The sequence below is a fragment of the Prionailurus viverrinus genome, chromosome A1, assembly GCF_022837055.1.
Source record: "Prionailurus viverrinus isolate Anna chromosome A1, UM_Priviv_1.0, whole genome shotgun sequence".
In the NCBI taxonomy this organism is placed as follows: domain Eukaryota; kingdom Metazoa; phylum Chordata; class Mammalia; order Carnivora; family Felidae; genus Prionailurus; species Prionailurus viverrinus.
The window spans coordinates 72,702,758-72,716,085 of NC_062561.1; the positions used below are offsets into that span (position 1 = coordinate 72,702,758).

Consider the following 13,328-nt stretch of genomic DNA (forward strand, 5'->3'; position numbering starts at 1 on the left):
AAAAGATACTGATTTATCTATATTGATTTTCTATACCTGCCATACTAGATTCTTCTATTAATTCTAATATTTTAAATATTATCTCCTGGATTTTACAAAAATATGTACATTTTATCTGCAAATGAAGATAAGATTTGTTTTTCAAGACTTATTCTGGAGTTTGCATTAATTCATTAGCTATAATGGTACAGCTGTACAGTTATACACTACCCAATGAAGTGGCAAAAAGAATCTATAATGTGCTCCTATTTTCAAAGAAAGTTTTCCAGCATTCATATATAATGGTTGCAGTGGGTTTTGGTAATTAATTGCTACCATGTTTAAGGACTTCCATTCACTTCCTGTTCTACTTACAGGATTTTAGCTTTTAATTCATTGAGGCAATGGGATATATCACACAAGTCCTTGATGTTGACCATTTATGTATTCCTGGAATAAATCTTAGATGGTAATGCTAACCTGCTGGACTTTATTGAATAACACTTTATTTATAATATTTGTAGCTATTGTTATATATGAAATTCGTCTATAATTTTACCTGCCTTACCATTATCAGGATTTGGTTAAGCTTATGGTAGCTTTATCAGACTTAGTGTGGAGTTTTCCATCTTTTGCATGATTGATAATTTCTTAAATAAAATAAGAATGATCTCATCTTTGAAAGTAGGTACAACCCATGGGAACTCCAACTCCATGTGAGGGCAGGCTTGTGCTGACTCATTTACAGTGAAGCTTATTCTTTTTTCTATCCATCTGGAGTCAATGTCAAGATTGAAGTTTTCCTCATCACATCCTTCTGAGGATGGACTTCATCCTTTTTTCATTGAAGCACAGACTCCATGTGTCCTATGTTATGTGGGGGTCTCTGTTCTGGCACCTCATGTTCACAGCCTCTTCTTCTACACTGGTTATAGCTCTTAAAATGGCAAGTTTTAGGTGACAAGGATATGCAAATGCCTAGAGGGTAGCCACTGGCATTAGTGTCCATCTCATGTTCCACACTCAAATCACACATAAGTTTTTGGCCTTGAGAATATTCCTTAATCTTTTGCATGTTCTGCTAAGCATTTACAATGTTTTAATATTTTAGATGTCACTTTTACTTGTTTCATAGAGACATGATTCTCAGCCACCTTTTAGGGCCACCTTGTATGTGTTTCCTATTATCAATATACTATCTGAGTTTGTGTTTAAGCTTTATTGGATTTTCTATGTCTTTTGATAAGAAAATTCAACCTGTACACATTTAATGTATCAAAATTAAACTTGGTCTTCTTCCAGTTTTTTTGTAAGTCATTGCTATTTCATCTTTTAACTTTTTCTTGTCTTTTCTGACCTGGTCAAACTGTTGCTGATTTCTTTCTCCCCATTGTTAATTTGGACATTCTACACTGCTTTTCTAATCCCACGGTTCAATTCCCAACTGTCAGAAATCAATCTATCTTTTTTTATTATCGCATTAATATGAAATAATTATAAGCTCCTCTCTCTCCCACATAAATCTGCTTGCTCACCCATCCCTCACACCCCCACCCATCCACAAATTTCATAGCATGCTTCTATCACCCCACGCTCCATGGGTGTCATGCCCCTTCCTAAATCCTGCTTTTGCTGAGATTGTTTACACATTTACTTTTAGTTTCTTGAACCATCATTATTTCTTTTTTTTCCCTCAAAATTCTTATTTGGCATATTTTTAAAAATCATCTTTCATTTGGATCTAATACCTACCTCTTTTCTTTCCTTGTCAGCTTCTCTGATCTACCTTTCCTTTTCTATTTCTCTGATACACTTGGGATTAGCATACTTGGGAGTAGTTTGGTCAGATAAATATCACAGGTTGCATACTCTCTTAAACCTTCTCTATCCAAAATGCGTTTTTAACACGGACATGGCAATTCTGGCTGCATACAAATTCTTTCCTCTTAACGGTCTATACAAATATTGTTTCACTGCCTTCTATGTTCCAATATTATAGATGAATCATCTGATGCAGTGTATTTATCTTGTTTTCACATGTTACTTAAACTTGTTCAGAGGCTTAAAAAATTTTTTGTTTAATGTTTGCAACCAAGGAAGGTCACCAGCATATGTCTAGGAATGTTATCTTTTTTTTTTTTTTCATTTCATCACCCTGAGATTTAGTGACTCTTTTTGGTCTACTGATTTATGCTTTTCCTCAATTGAGGAACATTTTTCTATGTCATTTATTATTGCTTTTCTTCTATCCATTCTCTTTTTCCTCCAGGGGCTAGTATATTAGTCACATTGAAGTGTCTCGTCTCTTTTGCTTTTTCCCCCTCATGATTTTTGCCATTTCCTTGATTGTTCTCCCCCCACTTGATCTCCTGTATAACTCATTCTTTTTTGGGGCACCTGGGTGGCTCAATTGGTTGAGCATCAGGCTCTGGCTCAGGTTATGATCTCACGGTTCATGGGTTCAAGCCCCATGTCAGGCTCTGTGCTGAAAGGTCAGAGCCTGGAGACTGCTTTGGATTCTGTGTCTCCCTCTCTCTCTGCCCACCTCCTGCTCACATTCTGTCTCTCTCTCTCAAAAATAAATATTTAAAAAATTAAAAAAATAATTCTTTCTCAACATCAGCCACGCCCTTTTTCAGTTCATTTTTTGAAAATTTTAGCCAAAGTGTCAGAAAATTCGTTTTGTGCCTCAACTGCAAGTGCTTGAAACATTTAAAAAACAAAACAAAACAAAACCCTGCTATGTCTTCCATCAATTGTACTTGATTGGGAGACTCTTGTACTGATTCATCTTGGATTTCTGAGTTTCATCTTCAGTTTCTGGGTCCCTTTTATGAGAATAATTTTTCTTTGCTTGTTCATGACTACATGTTTGGCCTTTATGCTTTCTTGAGCAATGATAAATGAGGAGTAGTAGGGGGCACTGCGGTTTTTGTGGTAAGTGACTTAACAACCCATGGCCCCTCTGATGGGCATCAAGGAGGGAGCTGCCCCATGTCAGGACTCTCATGGGCTGGTGGAATCCATTTCAAACCCCCTCTACCTGGAAGTAATACAACTTCTAGCAAGGCTCCTTTTCTGGCTCATCAAAGTCAGTGGCATTCTTCTGGCTCTCTCTGGACAAGTGACTACAGTGGGCAGGTATAACTTCTTCACAGGGTCAGGCCCAGGCAACAGAGGACCCAAATCTCTGAAATAAGTCCTAATAAATGGACGAGTCTTTTCCAGCCCAGGCTTGTAACAATATGAAAAAGTCCTCCAGACACTCGGGGGATCCCTGGAGAAACTGAAACACAGCCAACGTGCAGCCTGACCTGGCTGTCGTATTAGCAGAGTGAGCTAAAGGTCCAACGTGCAGCCTGACCTGGCTGTCGTATTAGCAGAGTGAGCAGTGACAGGCACCCACACATCCATCTCTAAGCTTCACCTGCATTTTCAGAGTTTCATTCCAAAGGAAAGAATGAAATCCATATCAAAGTGTTTTTTTTTAAAGTAGGCAACTAGTAATAAATACCTGAAATATGTCCAAATAGATAATCAAATTATATATAAACACAATTAATCACTTTAGTAACTTTGCATTTGCTATCAAAAAGACAGATGATATGATCTCTTTAAAAGATCATAATTCATAATTAAATATACACCCGGATCCATTTGGATTATTATTTGCTTAGTGGGGAAACTTATATGCTTTTCAAACCTACTAAGAGCCACTAGAAAAAGATTTAGCAAATTGTTATGTGATTATATGTAAGTACTATATTCCCACTAATTTTCCTACTAGAGTTCCTGATTTCAATACTCACAGGATCAATACCTCATTTTTAACATAATTTGTTAATTATTATAATCTAACATTCTAGTTCTGAAAAACAGTAATCCCAAAGTGGTAAATTTTTGTGAAAAATATGATAAATGAAAATATATGTAACTTGTAACTATGGGTTATTCTGGTATAGGGAAGAACTACGTCAGGAACTAAAAGAGGGGTTTAGAAAAATTAAATTAGCTTACATGCTCATTGGCTATTTTAGCTAGAGGGTTTAGTGCCAAGATTTCACTTCAGAGGAATGTAACAGTTTAGTAGTATCAGAGGCAGGGGAAAGCTATAGCAACCCTTCTCAGTGGATGGCACAAGCTTGTGTTGGTGAACTGAGCCTTGACAATAGCCGGACAGGGGAGGAACTTGCCAGGGTCATGCTGTTGGCCATACAAAAGGGCTTTCTGCAGAACCCAACTACTTGGAAGAACTGCCCATAAGAATCATCTAGAAATGCGTCCAGTCTCGGACTTTCTATAAATCCCAGGCAGTCAGCACTGCAACCCATGGAAGGGTGGGCCCCCGCTTGCCATTCCTGGCCAGGGGATGCACTCACTGTTGCTGTGGCACCTCGCTCTGCAGCCCCCACATGGACAGGGCACCCTGGGACCCTTCCTCTGGCTCTCATCTTTGCAGTACATTACACAATGTGTGAGTGCTTACAAGTTGAAACTCACCTTCTTTTTTAAGAGGGAAGGTAAGACTTGTTAAGAGTGTGATAAACTCTCCATAAACATTCTTGTCAAATTACTTGAAACAACTTGGAAATAATGCATGAAGAAAACAAAATATTTCTTTCTCCTTATAATTTTTTTAAATCAGTGTTTTTCAATCTTTTTTTCTAATCACCCCCTACTCCCCAACCAGGAGTCATTTTAGATATTTTCTTCCCAATCACCACCCCATATGGAATTTTAATATCAAAGATATATATACATATATATGTATATATATATATGCATATACATATGCATATATATATATATATATATATACATATATATATACACACACACATGCCATGTACCTATATCTGCTCTATAAATAGAAAATTAAGAATTTTGGGCCTCTCTAAGAACCAATTTTTACCTCTTTAGAGGTGTTTTCACCCCTGTTGAAAATGCATACTCTATAGATATATCTGGTTTGATGTCACCATGGCAGAGTTTAACTAACATTTTCAGGAATGCAGGTTATATGAGTTCTTTAAGCATCACATTCCATCACTTCTCCAAATTTTCATTTTGTAATAATACTTATGGAATTTAATATGTACTGTAACAAACCCTCTTGTCCTAATGAATATTACCAATAATGGAGTTCAGATTTAAAAATTAAAAGAGTTGTTTTAAGAAACAGTATTACATTTGTTTCCAGGAAATATTTTTTTCGGGTGAAAAGTAGGAGAAATTAATTTAAAATGCTTGTTTTCTAAAAGAAGTTGTAATTGGATTTGTGAGACTAGCAGGTAAAACAGGAAGATGACTGCCAAATTTCTGAAGCTGAGGAGAAAAATAACCACGTGGAAAATGACATGCATAATATAAATGCAACAATAGAAATCGTTTTGCCCTTTTAATTCGATGAATAATGTATGACCATTTATAGGTGACAAATTATAAATGAGCTGATGGTACCGTACAGGTCTGAGAAGATAAAATGGTAGAGATACCACCCACATATAGGAAAGATATTTGAAATATATCATCCAAGATTTCTGTTGTGGTCTCTATTTCATACTTTCAAAGAAACATAACGGATATTATGAGAAAATGAAGGCAAATTTGTCACAAAAAAAGATTATAGGACAAAAATGAGAAATTCAATTCCGGTAACCTATTCTCCTAAATGAAATACAGATTAAATAACACCAAAATAAAGGATTATTTGCATCATTCTACAGGTGTCTGTAAATCACCTGCTCTTAGTCTACAGTGTTCTTTCAGTATTCTATATAATTAAAGAGCAAACTTTTGAAAAGTCACTGAATAGTAGAAAATGTCATTATTATATGATTTTTCACCTAAAAGTGTACTTACTGTCCATGTCCATTGGAAAAAAGGACCACAGAAGTTATTGCCAGCAGAAAGTTATTTAATGAAGTTTCCAAAAAGGAAATTAAACTTCACGATAATCTGAAATCATAACTGCTGTTATGGCAATGAGTTACTTTCTTAATTTGGTCATTTCTTGTGATTAATGAGCTGAAATATGAGTGTCAGATTTTGTTGGAACTAAAACAAATGGCTCTTTCATTTAATGTCATTTTAACAAATATCATAAAGCCAGATGTCCTCAGAGGGACACAGAATTACTTTTCTAGAAAGTGTGAGTCCACACTTTACAAAAGCCTTTCTGCTTCAAGCACACGGCTGTCATAGGAAAACAGAAAACCGAAGAGATATCCCGGAGTTCTAAACAAGGCAAACGTCTCTCCTGAACAGAAATGGCAACAGAGACTTCACTGCTCACTTCATTGTGCTTGCTCTCCCATCAGTTGGTGACTTTATTAAGAGAGGAATTTTGTTAAAATTGTTAATCTTCTATGCATAACATTGTGCTGATAAATTTCTATTAATGGTACAGCCTAATGGATATGCAGATATGTTTATGTATTTTTACATAACGAGGAAAGTATTGTTCAAGTTTTATTACTTGATGAGAATATCCAATTTAAAATATAATTACGTTTATTATAAAAATGTGATTTTACATATAATATGTATTGTGTTTGGTCAGAATTAAAAATGAAAACTCTTGGGGCGCCTGGGTGGCGCAGTCGGTTAAGCGTCCGACTTCAGCCAGGTCACGATCTCGCGGTCCGTGAGTTCGAGCCCCGCGTCAGGCTCTGGGCTGATGGCTCAGAGCCTGGAGCCTGTTTCCGATTCTGTGTCTCCCTCTCTCTCTGCCCCTCCCCCGTTCATGCTCTGTCTCTCTCTGTCCCAAAAATAAATAAAAACGTTAAAAAAAAAATGAAAACTCTTACAGAAGAGAGTAAATTTACCTTTTTATGTTATACATAGCCTAACAAAGAAAGAGACTTTTTTCCTATTTCTTAACTAATTTTAAATTTAGGCTAACTGGTCCAAAGTAGCAAAACTGGTATCCAGCTATAGAATGGAAGCTGAGGAGCTTAATGTATGCTTAAAAGATATTTTGTAGACTGAAAGTTGACTTTCATGGGTACAATGGTTTCTTTTTGGATTTTGGAAATTATCCTGGATTATATGGGAACTTGAGAAATTATTTCTCTGAAAGCTCAGGGCCTTTTCTGATCTATTTTAAAAACAAACTTTCCAACACATTACATAATGCTATTGCCTTAAGTACTGGATCACTATAAGTTCATAAACTTGAATTTCTGTTATTATAGCTATTTTAAGAATCAAATGGGATAATGAATTCCTTTAAAACAGCAACATAATAGAATCTCCCTGAAAATAGCGGCTATTATTGTTGTTAGTATATTTAAATTTAACACATAAAGATGTCAGTTGACATACTGTTTCTATAGCTTAAATGAAGACTGAGACCACTGATTATTTTTGTAAATACAGTTTTGTTTTGTTTTGTTTTTCTCAGAACACTACCATTCTGAGCCCACACTCACTTTTGTACAATAATGGTAGAGTTGAGTAGTTGAGACAATGTGTGGCCTGAAAAGCCTACAGTGGTTACTATCTGGCTCTTCAAGAAAAAGTTTGCTGACCCGGACTTAAAGCCCCAACGGTCCTTGTAAACTTTTTAAAAAAAGAGTATTTTATTAAAAAAGAAAGTAATTTTGATTAAAATAACTTATGAACACTCGTTTGAAACAAATGACTTTGATTCATGTAGAGGTTTCTGATATAAGAAGAGATACTACAATTTGAATAAAGGCCAAACATGCTTTGGGGAAGTTCAGATACCCAAAATCAGTCAGTAGAAGTGGAACAAATTCTGAATGCTTCAAGTTCAGGAATAAAGCAATGTCCACATGGTTTTAAAGTGAACTAAGTCACCACTACCTAGTTTACCAAAATCAAATTTATTTTCAGTGGTTTGGGAAGGGGGCAACAATTTGTAGACATATAACAAACAGATTCTGATGTAGAATCCTACCCAGCTGGGTTTTTTCTTAAATACTATATATTTTCTTAAATACTATATATTTTCTTTAATACTATATACAAAAAGCAAATGACAAGGATTTACCAACTAGACCTAGGCTCTCCCAATGCACTTAAATAGTATCAGTGAACTCTATATTAAATTATTTGAAATTTTGTTGGCATTTCATGATCATAAATTAGCTAACACACATAAATACATTAGGGAAGAGATCAAATTTATATGTGGAAAAATTAGGTAAAATTTACCAGAGGATTCTGTTCTATTCCTATGTTCCCAGGGGATGGCCTAGGTGTTTATCCTACGGGGCTGATTTAGTGACCAAGTTCCAACCCTGGGCTACACAAGAAATGTTAATGTAATCTCCAATATCCAGGACTTCTTCACCAGCAGATACAACTCACTCCAGAATGATTAGCATAGTCCCAATCACCAGTAGCCATTTCTGTTCGGATTTCCAGGCATTTTGTCATCAGCCTTTTAACCTCTGGTTCTAAGACTATTGTGTAGTTCTTCCACCTCACTTATCTTCCTACCTCTCTCCAGCCAGAGCCTTTAATTAACCTTTGGGTCTCATTCTATGTTAAGCAATTTCTTCTACATTCTCTTATCCCCTTTCACTGAATTCACTGAATCTGCTTCCTATGTCCTTGCCTCAGCTGGTTCTGTTACAAATGTATGGCTTTCTCCACAACCCTTTCCAGAAGAGGATGCTCATGCTCCAATATCCCATACAGCCCAGGTAAGATAGCATATGGATGATGAAGAGATGCCCAATCCATTACCCTTCAACACTCCTTTGAGGTGTATTCCAACAGGTTAAGATGTCCTCTCACCTGACTCTCCCTGTGGCTGCTGTCCATTAATTTCTCCATCAGTCCCTTCTACATGCCCCTGCCTACACTCCTTCCCCAAGAACTGGTCTCACACTGAATGACTTCAATGTCATTGTGAAGATTCAGCCGACACCTTAGTTTGATAGCTCCCTGCCATCTTGCCTTAACTCCATCATTATGTTTGAGTCACTCATACCCATATAACACTCCATATTTTGTATTTAGTTTTCCAGGATTATTCTGAAATCCTAAATCTTGGATCCCACTCTATGATCACAACCATACCTTCGGGCTCTCTCAGTTCCACCAGCCTGAAAAAATTCCAAAGCTGGCTCAGGCTGAGTGTTGCCTTTCTCCCCTCTATGCAAGACCTTAAAAAGGGACAAATCTGTCTATATTGGCATCATTATGAATTTGTAGCCTCAAAATTCAGCTGGGTCTTCAGCACTGCAATTGATGTATCTTTAATTTACTTTTCTTTTTTTTGTATTCTCCACAGTATCCACTTCCTCTTTTTTTCCTCCATGACCTTCCCATTTTATAGTCTTGTTATAAGGCTGGACACAGACCTTGCTTCCTACTTCAGACAGAAGTCACTTCGTTGGGATTCCTTCAATGTTCGATCCTTGTGTTACAAATTCACCTGCAAATATTATTATTGGTCCATGTTTCCCTGTGCTTTTAATGACAATCCAATCTTTGTGTGCTGGATATGCAGCAAAATTATACCAATTTTTCAGGTGTCAGGCTGGATATCATTTCTTCATGCACCTCTGTCATTGGTACTCCACAGCATAAAACAGTTACTGCTTATTGTCTATATTTCTTGCTAAACTGTAAGCTCCATATTCCACACAGCAATTAGGCAGCATCAAACCACAGTGAAAGTTTAATACAAATGATATTTTGTTACAGGCAACAAACCTCCATGAAGAGGGAAATTCATAAGTGACTCCTTAAATGTTTCTTGATACCCAAACAGATATTACCATTCAATAGGTATACGCCATCAATTTTTTCTGAAAAGTTTACGTGTGGGGGGGATTGAATTTGTATTAACAAAATCCATTTTTAAATGTTCTGGGAGAATTCTGGATATCTTAGAGAACTCAGCATATGGCAAATTGATTTTTTACATGGAAAATTCTTTTATAATAAAAATAATCAAATTACTATTTTTCTGCTTTTTAACTTTACTTTTTCATATACTGGATTTCTTGAAGTGTAGTTCAGGTGTATATAAATACCTCACTTAAAAAGACACATGGATTCTAAAGAGTTATACATCAATCAATTTTTCCAAAAATAGGTAATCATTCAACTCTGAGATGTATTTTAGAAATAATTTTTCATAATAAAAAAGTAGTCTGTGGACATCATTAAAATGTATTAAAATATTAACAAAGTTACTCAGTCAATAAGAAGTACTATTACAGGGGCAGCTGAGTGGCTCAGTCGGTTAAGTGGCCGGCTTCAGCTCAGGTCATGATCTTGCACTTTGGTGAGTTCGAGCCCCTCATTGGGCTTTGCGCTAACAGCTCAGAGCCTGGAGCCTGCTTTGAATTCTGTGTCTTCCTCTCTCTCTGTCCCTCTCCTGCCTGTGCTCTGTCTCTCTCTCAAAAATAAATAAGTATTAAAAAAAAAAGAAAAGAAGTACTATTCCAAAACTCTAGTGTATGTAGTATGTAGGGTGCTAGAAAATGCTTATTTAATCACTAAACCTACCTGCTCCTGGCTTGACATCATTAGTGCAAGTGGGGACTCCTCAGTTTCTACAAAAGTTATCTGTGTTATCAGAATTTCCCTCCTGCCCTCTCCTAGGTATTGTTGAGCTGACTTGCTTATTTACAGTCTTCTGAATCTGTGCTTGCTTACACTGAGTAGGGAACAGACTAACACAACTTGAGAAAGGGAGTGACAATGAGAGGTGGATATGAAAACAGCAAGTTCCAGAGAGTAAGACACAGGGCAAAGGGGTTACCTCGGCAATGTGAAACTGTGAGCAAGATTACTCGGTCTGAGGGCAACACAAAATGAGTCAGGCAGCATGGTGACCAAAGAAACACGAAGAACACAGTGAATCAGCTTTGGCCAAAGTCAAGTAATTCACAAATGGCTTTTCCTTTTCAGATTTATAAAAAGTGCTATCTGAGATTCACCTTTACCTTGAAAAGTCATCTGCGTCCAAGTGAGCCACTTACCTCTGCGAGATAGAACTCGTCGTACTGCCTCCTGAAGCTTTCCCCTTTGTGGTAGTTGCTGGCAGCAACTATCACATCCACCGTCACCATGCTCAGAATGAACATGTGGAAAACTGATGACCGCATCATTTGCTGAGGAGGCAAAACAGATAAACTCTTAACAAGGAAAGCAACCGCTCTAGGAAGTCGCCTCAGTTTTATAGATTAGAAAATCGAGGCTCAGTGAAGTTAAATAACTTTCCCACTGTCACACAGTATTGCAGGTGGTGCCGTGATGTGGACCCAAGTCTACTGCCTACACTGAGATGAAATAATTAGGCATTCAAAGCTAATGACTGTTATGATAATGACTGTCATGAATTGAACGCTTACTATGTTCCAGGCCATACTAGAAGCGTGTTATTTACTTTATCTCTTTTGATCTCCACCATAGCCCTACACAGCAGGATATATTACTTGCTTTTCCCAGTGATTTCAGACAGAAAAAGTCATTTGTCCAAGATCACACAGCAAGTACACAGTAGAAGTGGGCTCCCTATCCAATCAAGTCTATGTAAAGTCCATTCTGGGACCCACTGCCCCCAGTGGGGTAGATGATATATGAAAGGAGAGAGTACAGGCCGAAGGCCTTGGGCAACAAAAAAGGAGAGAGAAGCTGGCCTGTGGAAAGGACCTGAGTGCAAAACAACAAACCACTAAATCCCATTCCTTGGTGCCAAATGCCAGAGACGAGCACCACCATGTGTTAAGGCCTTGTTGCTTCCTGGCATGTTAGGGACACAGATTCTTACATTCGACCCGACTTGAAAAGTCTTCAATCTTTGCAACTAAAATAACCTAACCAGAGCAGAGCCTGGAGATGGGAAAGGAGAAACAGGACTCAGGACTGCTTCCTCTGAGTACTGTGAGTCCAGCTGCTGTCTTATGCATCCATATATGTGACCGTACACGGCCTTTGTCACCCTATGCTTGTCTATAAGGACATGGGCTCCCAGCCAAACTGCACACAGTGGAAATTCCACCACTTATAAGTTCTGTTGCCATTGGCAAGTTAGCTAAGCCTCTCTGTGCCTCAGTTTTCTTATTAGTCAAGTGGAGATAACAGTGGCCAGTCGAAAGGTTGTTACCGTTTTAAAGGAGTCAATGTTGGTAAAGTGCTTAGAGCAAGTGCTAGCATATTATAAGTGTTCCATAAAGACTTATAATAAAAATAAATGCAGTTCTGTGAATCAGGCATTTTTCTGTCCAGGAATGGGAAATTAATTGTCTAAAGTCAAAGAATTAACTATGTTGTGTATTTGACTGAGTCCAGAACCAAGAAAGATAAACAAGAGTGATAAGATCTATTAATTTGAGAGATGTCAGAGCCACGGGAAAAGCAGATATTTCGTAAGGTTTTGTGTCCCCATGACTTTGGAGGCATTCTTACATCCATGTGACTTTGACTTTATCTTATAGGCAATACAAAATCAAATTCCAGAACTGACAACCAACATATGTAAGTGCACATCAATTTGCTTGCAGGAACTCCTGACCTTCATAACACAGATAAGCAAATCACTTGGCAAGTTTCTATTCTCACCAGTATTTTTATTGTTATTTTGTCTTTCTTGAATTGTGAGACTTAAATTCCATAACTATTATTCCTTTTCTATATTCTTTTCAACATAATGTTCTATTAAAAACATTTCAACGGATTTCTATTTTATCCGCATGACAGAAAAGCCACAACTCTCTCTTTCTATTTTCCTTAGCTATGGATTTGTGTCTTAAGTAAACTGTTATTACTGAAAGATCCAAACAAAGCTTTTAGCCATGGCTGTCAAAAAACTTTTAAATTGGTTTTGTAACTGTCACAGCTTCACTTTGGTGCTGTCATTATAATTAGGTTGTTTTTTGTCTGAGTGTCTACGTGTCCCTGTTGGTACAGAGTCATTAAAATAATCACTTACAATGGATTTTGATACACTATAATCACCATTGCTTAGCTGACTTTCTCCAAAGTAATGACTTTCAAATATTAAATAAGAATTAAGGTGATCTGTATGTGCGGTAGCTAAATCTGAGTATTAGAACCAGCGGCTCTAGCTTTGAAGTGAGGGCTGGTGACACGGTCCACTTCAGCTCAATTCAATCCAACCAGCGTTTGAAACTGGCTGTCACTTTCCTTAATGCAGAGGACCGGAAACATCACATTTAGACTCAATACTTATATCTATAGGACACTCCAAATTTATGCTCTTCATTTTTTTTTCTTTTTTTAAAAAATATTTATTTTGGAGAGGGAGAGCACAAGTGGGGAAGAGGCAGAGAGAGAGGGGACAGAGGATCTGAAGCAGGCTCTGCACTGACAGCAGAGAGCCCAACACAGGGCTTGAA

General features: G+C 37.2%; 1 protein-coding gene across 3 annotated transcripts in view; it reads right to left on the minus strand.

Moving 5' to 3' along the window:
* Positions 1 to 13,328, minus strand: part of NALCN (sodium leak channel, non-selective) — a 300,348-nt gene that overhangs the window by 168,878 nt on the left and 118,142 nt on the right. For all 3 annotated transcript variants that reach the window (XM_047871039.1, XM_047871030.1, XM_047871050.1), the window contains exon 10: positions 10,950 to 11,081. In XM_047871039.1, the coding sequence (XP_047726995.1) occupies positions 10,950 to 11,081 (132 nt within the window). The remainder of the gene's footprint in view (positions 1 to 10,949; positions 11,082 to 13,328) is intronic.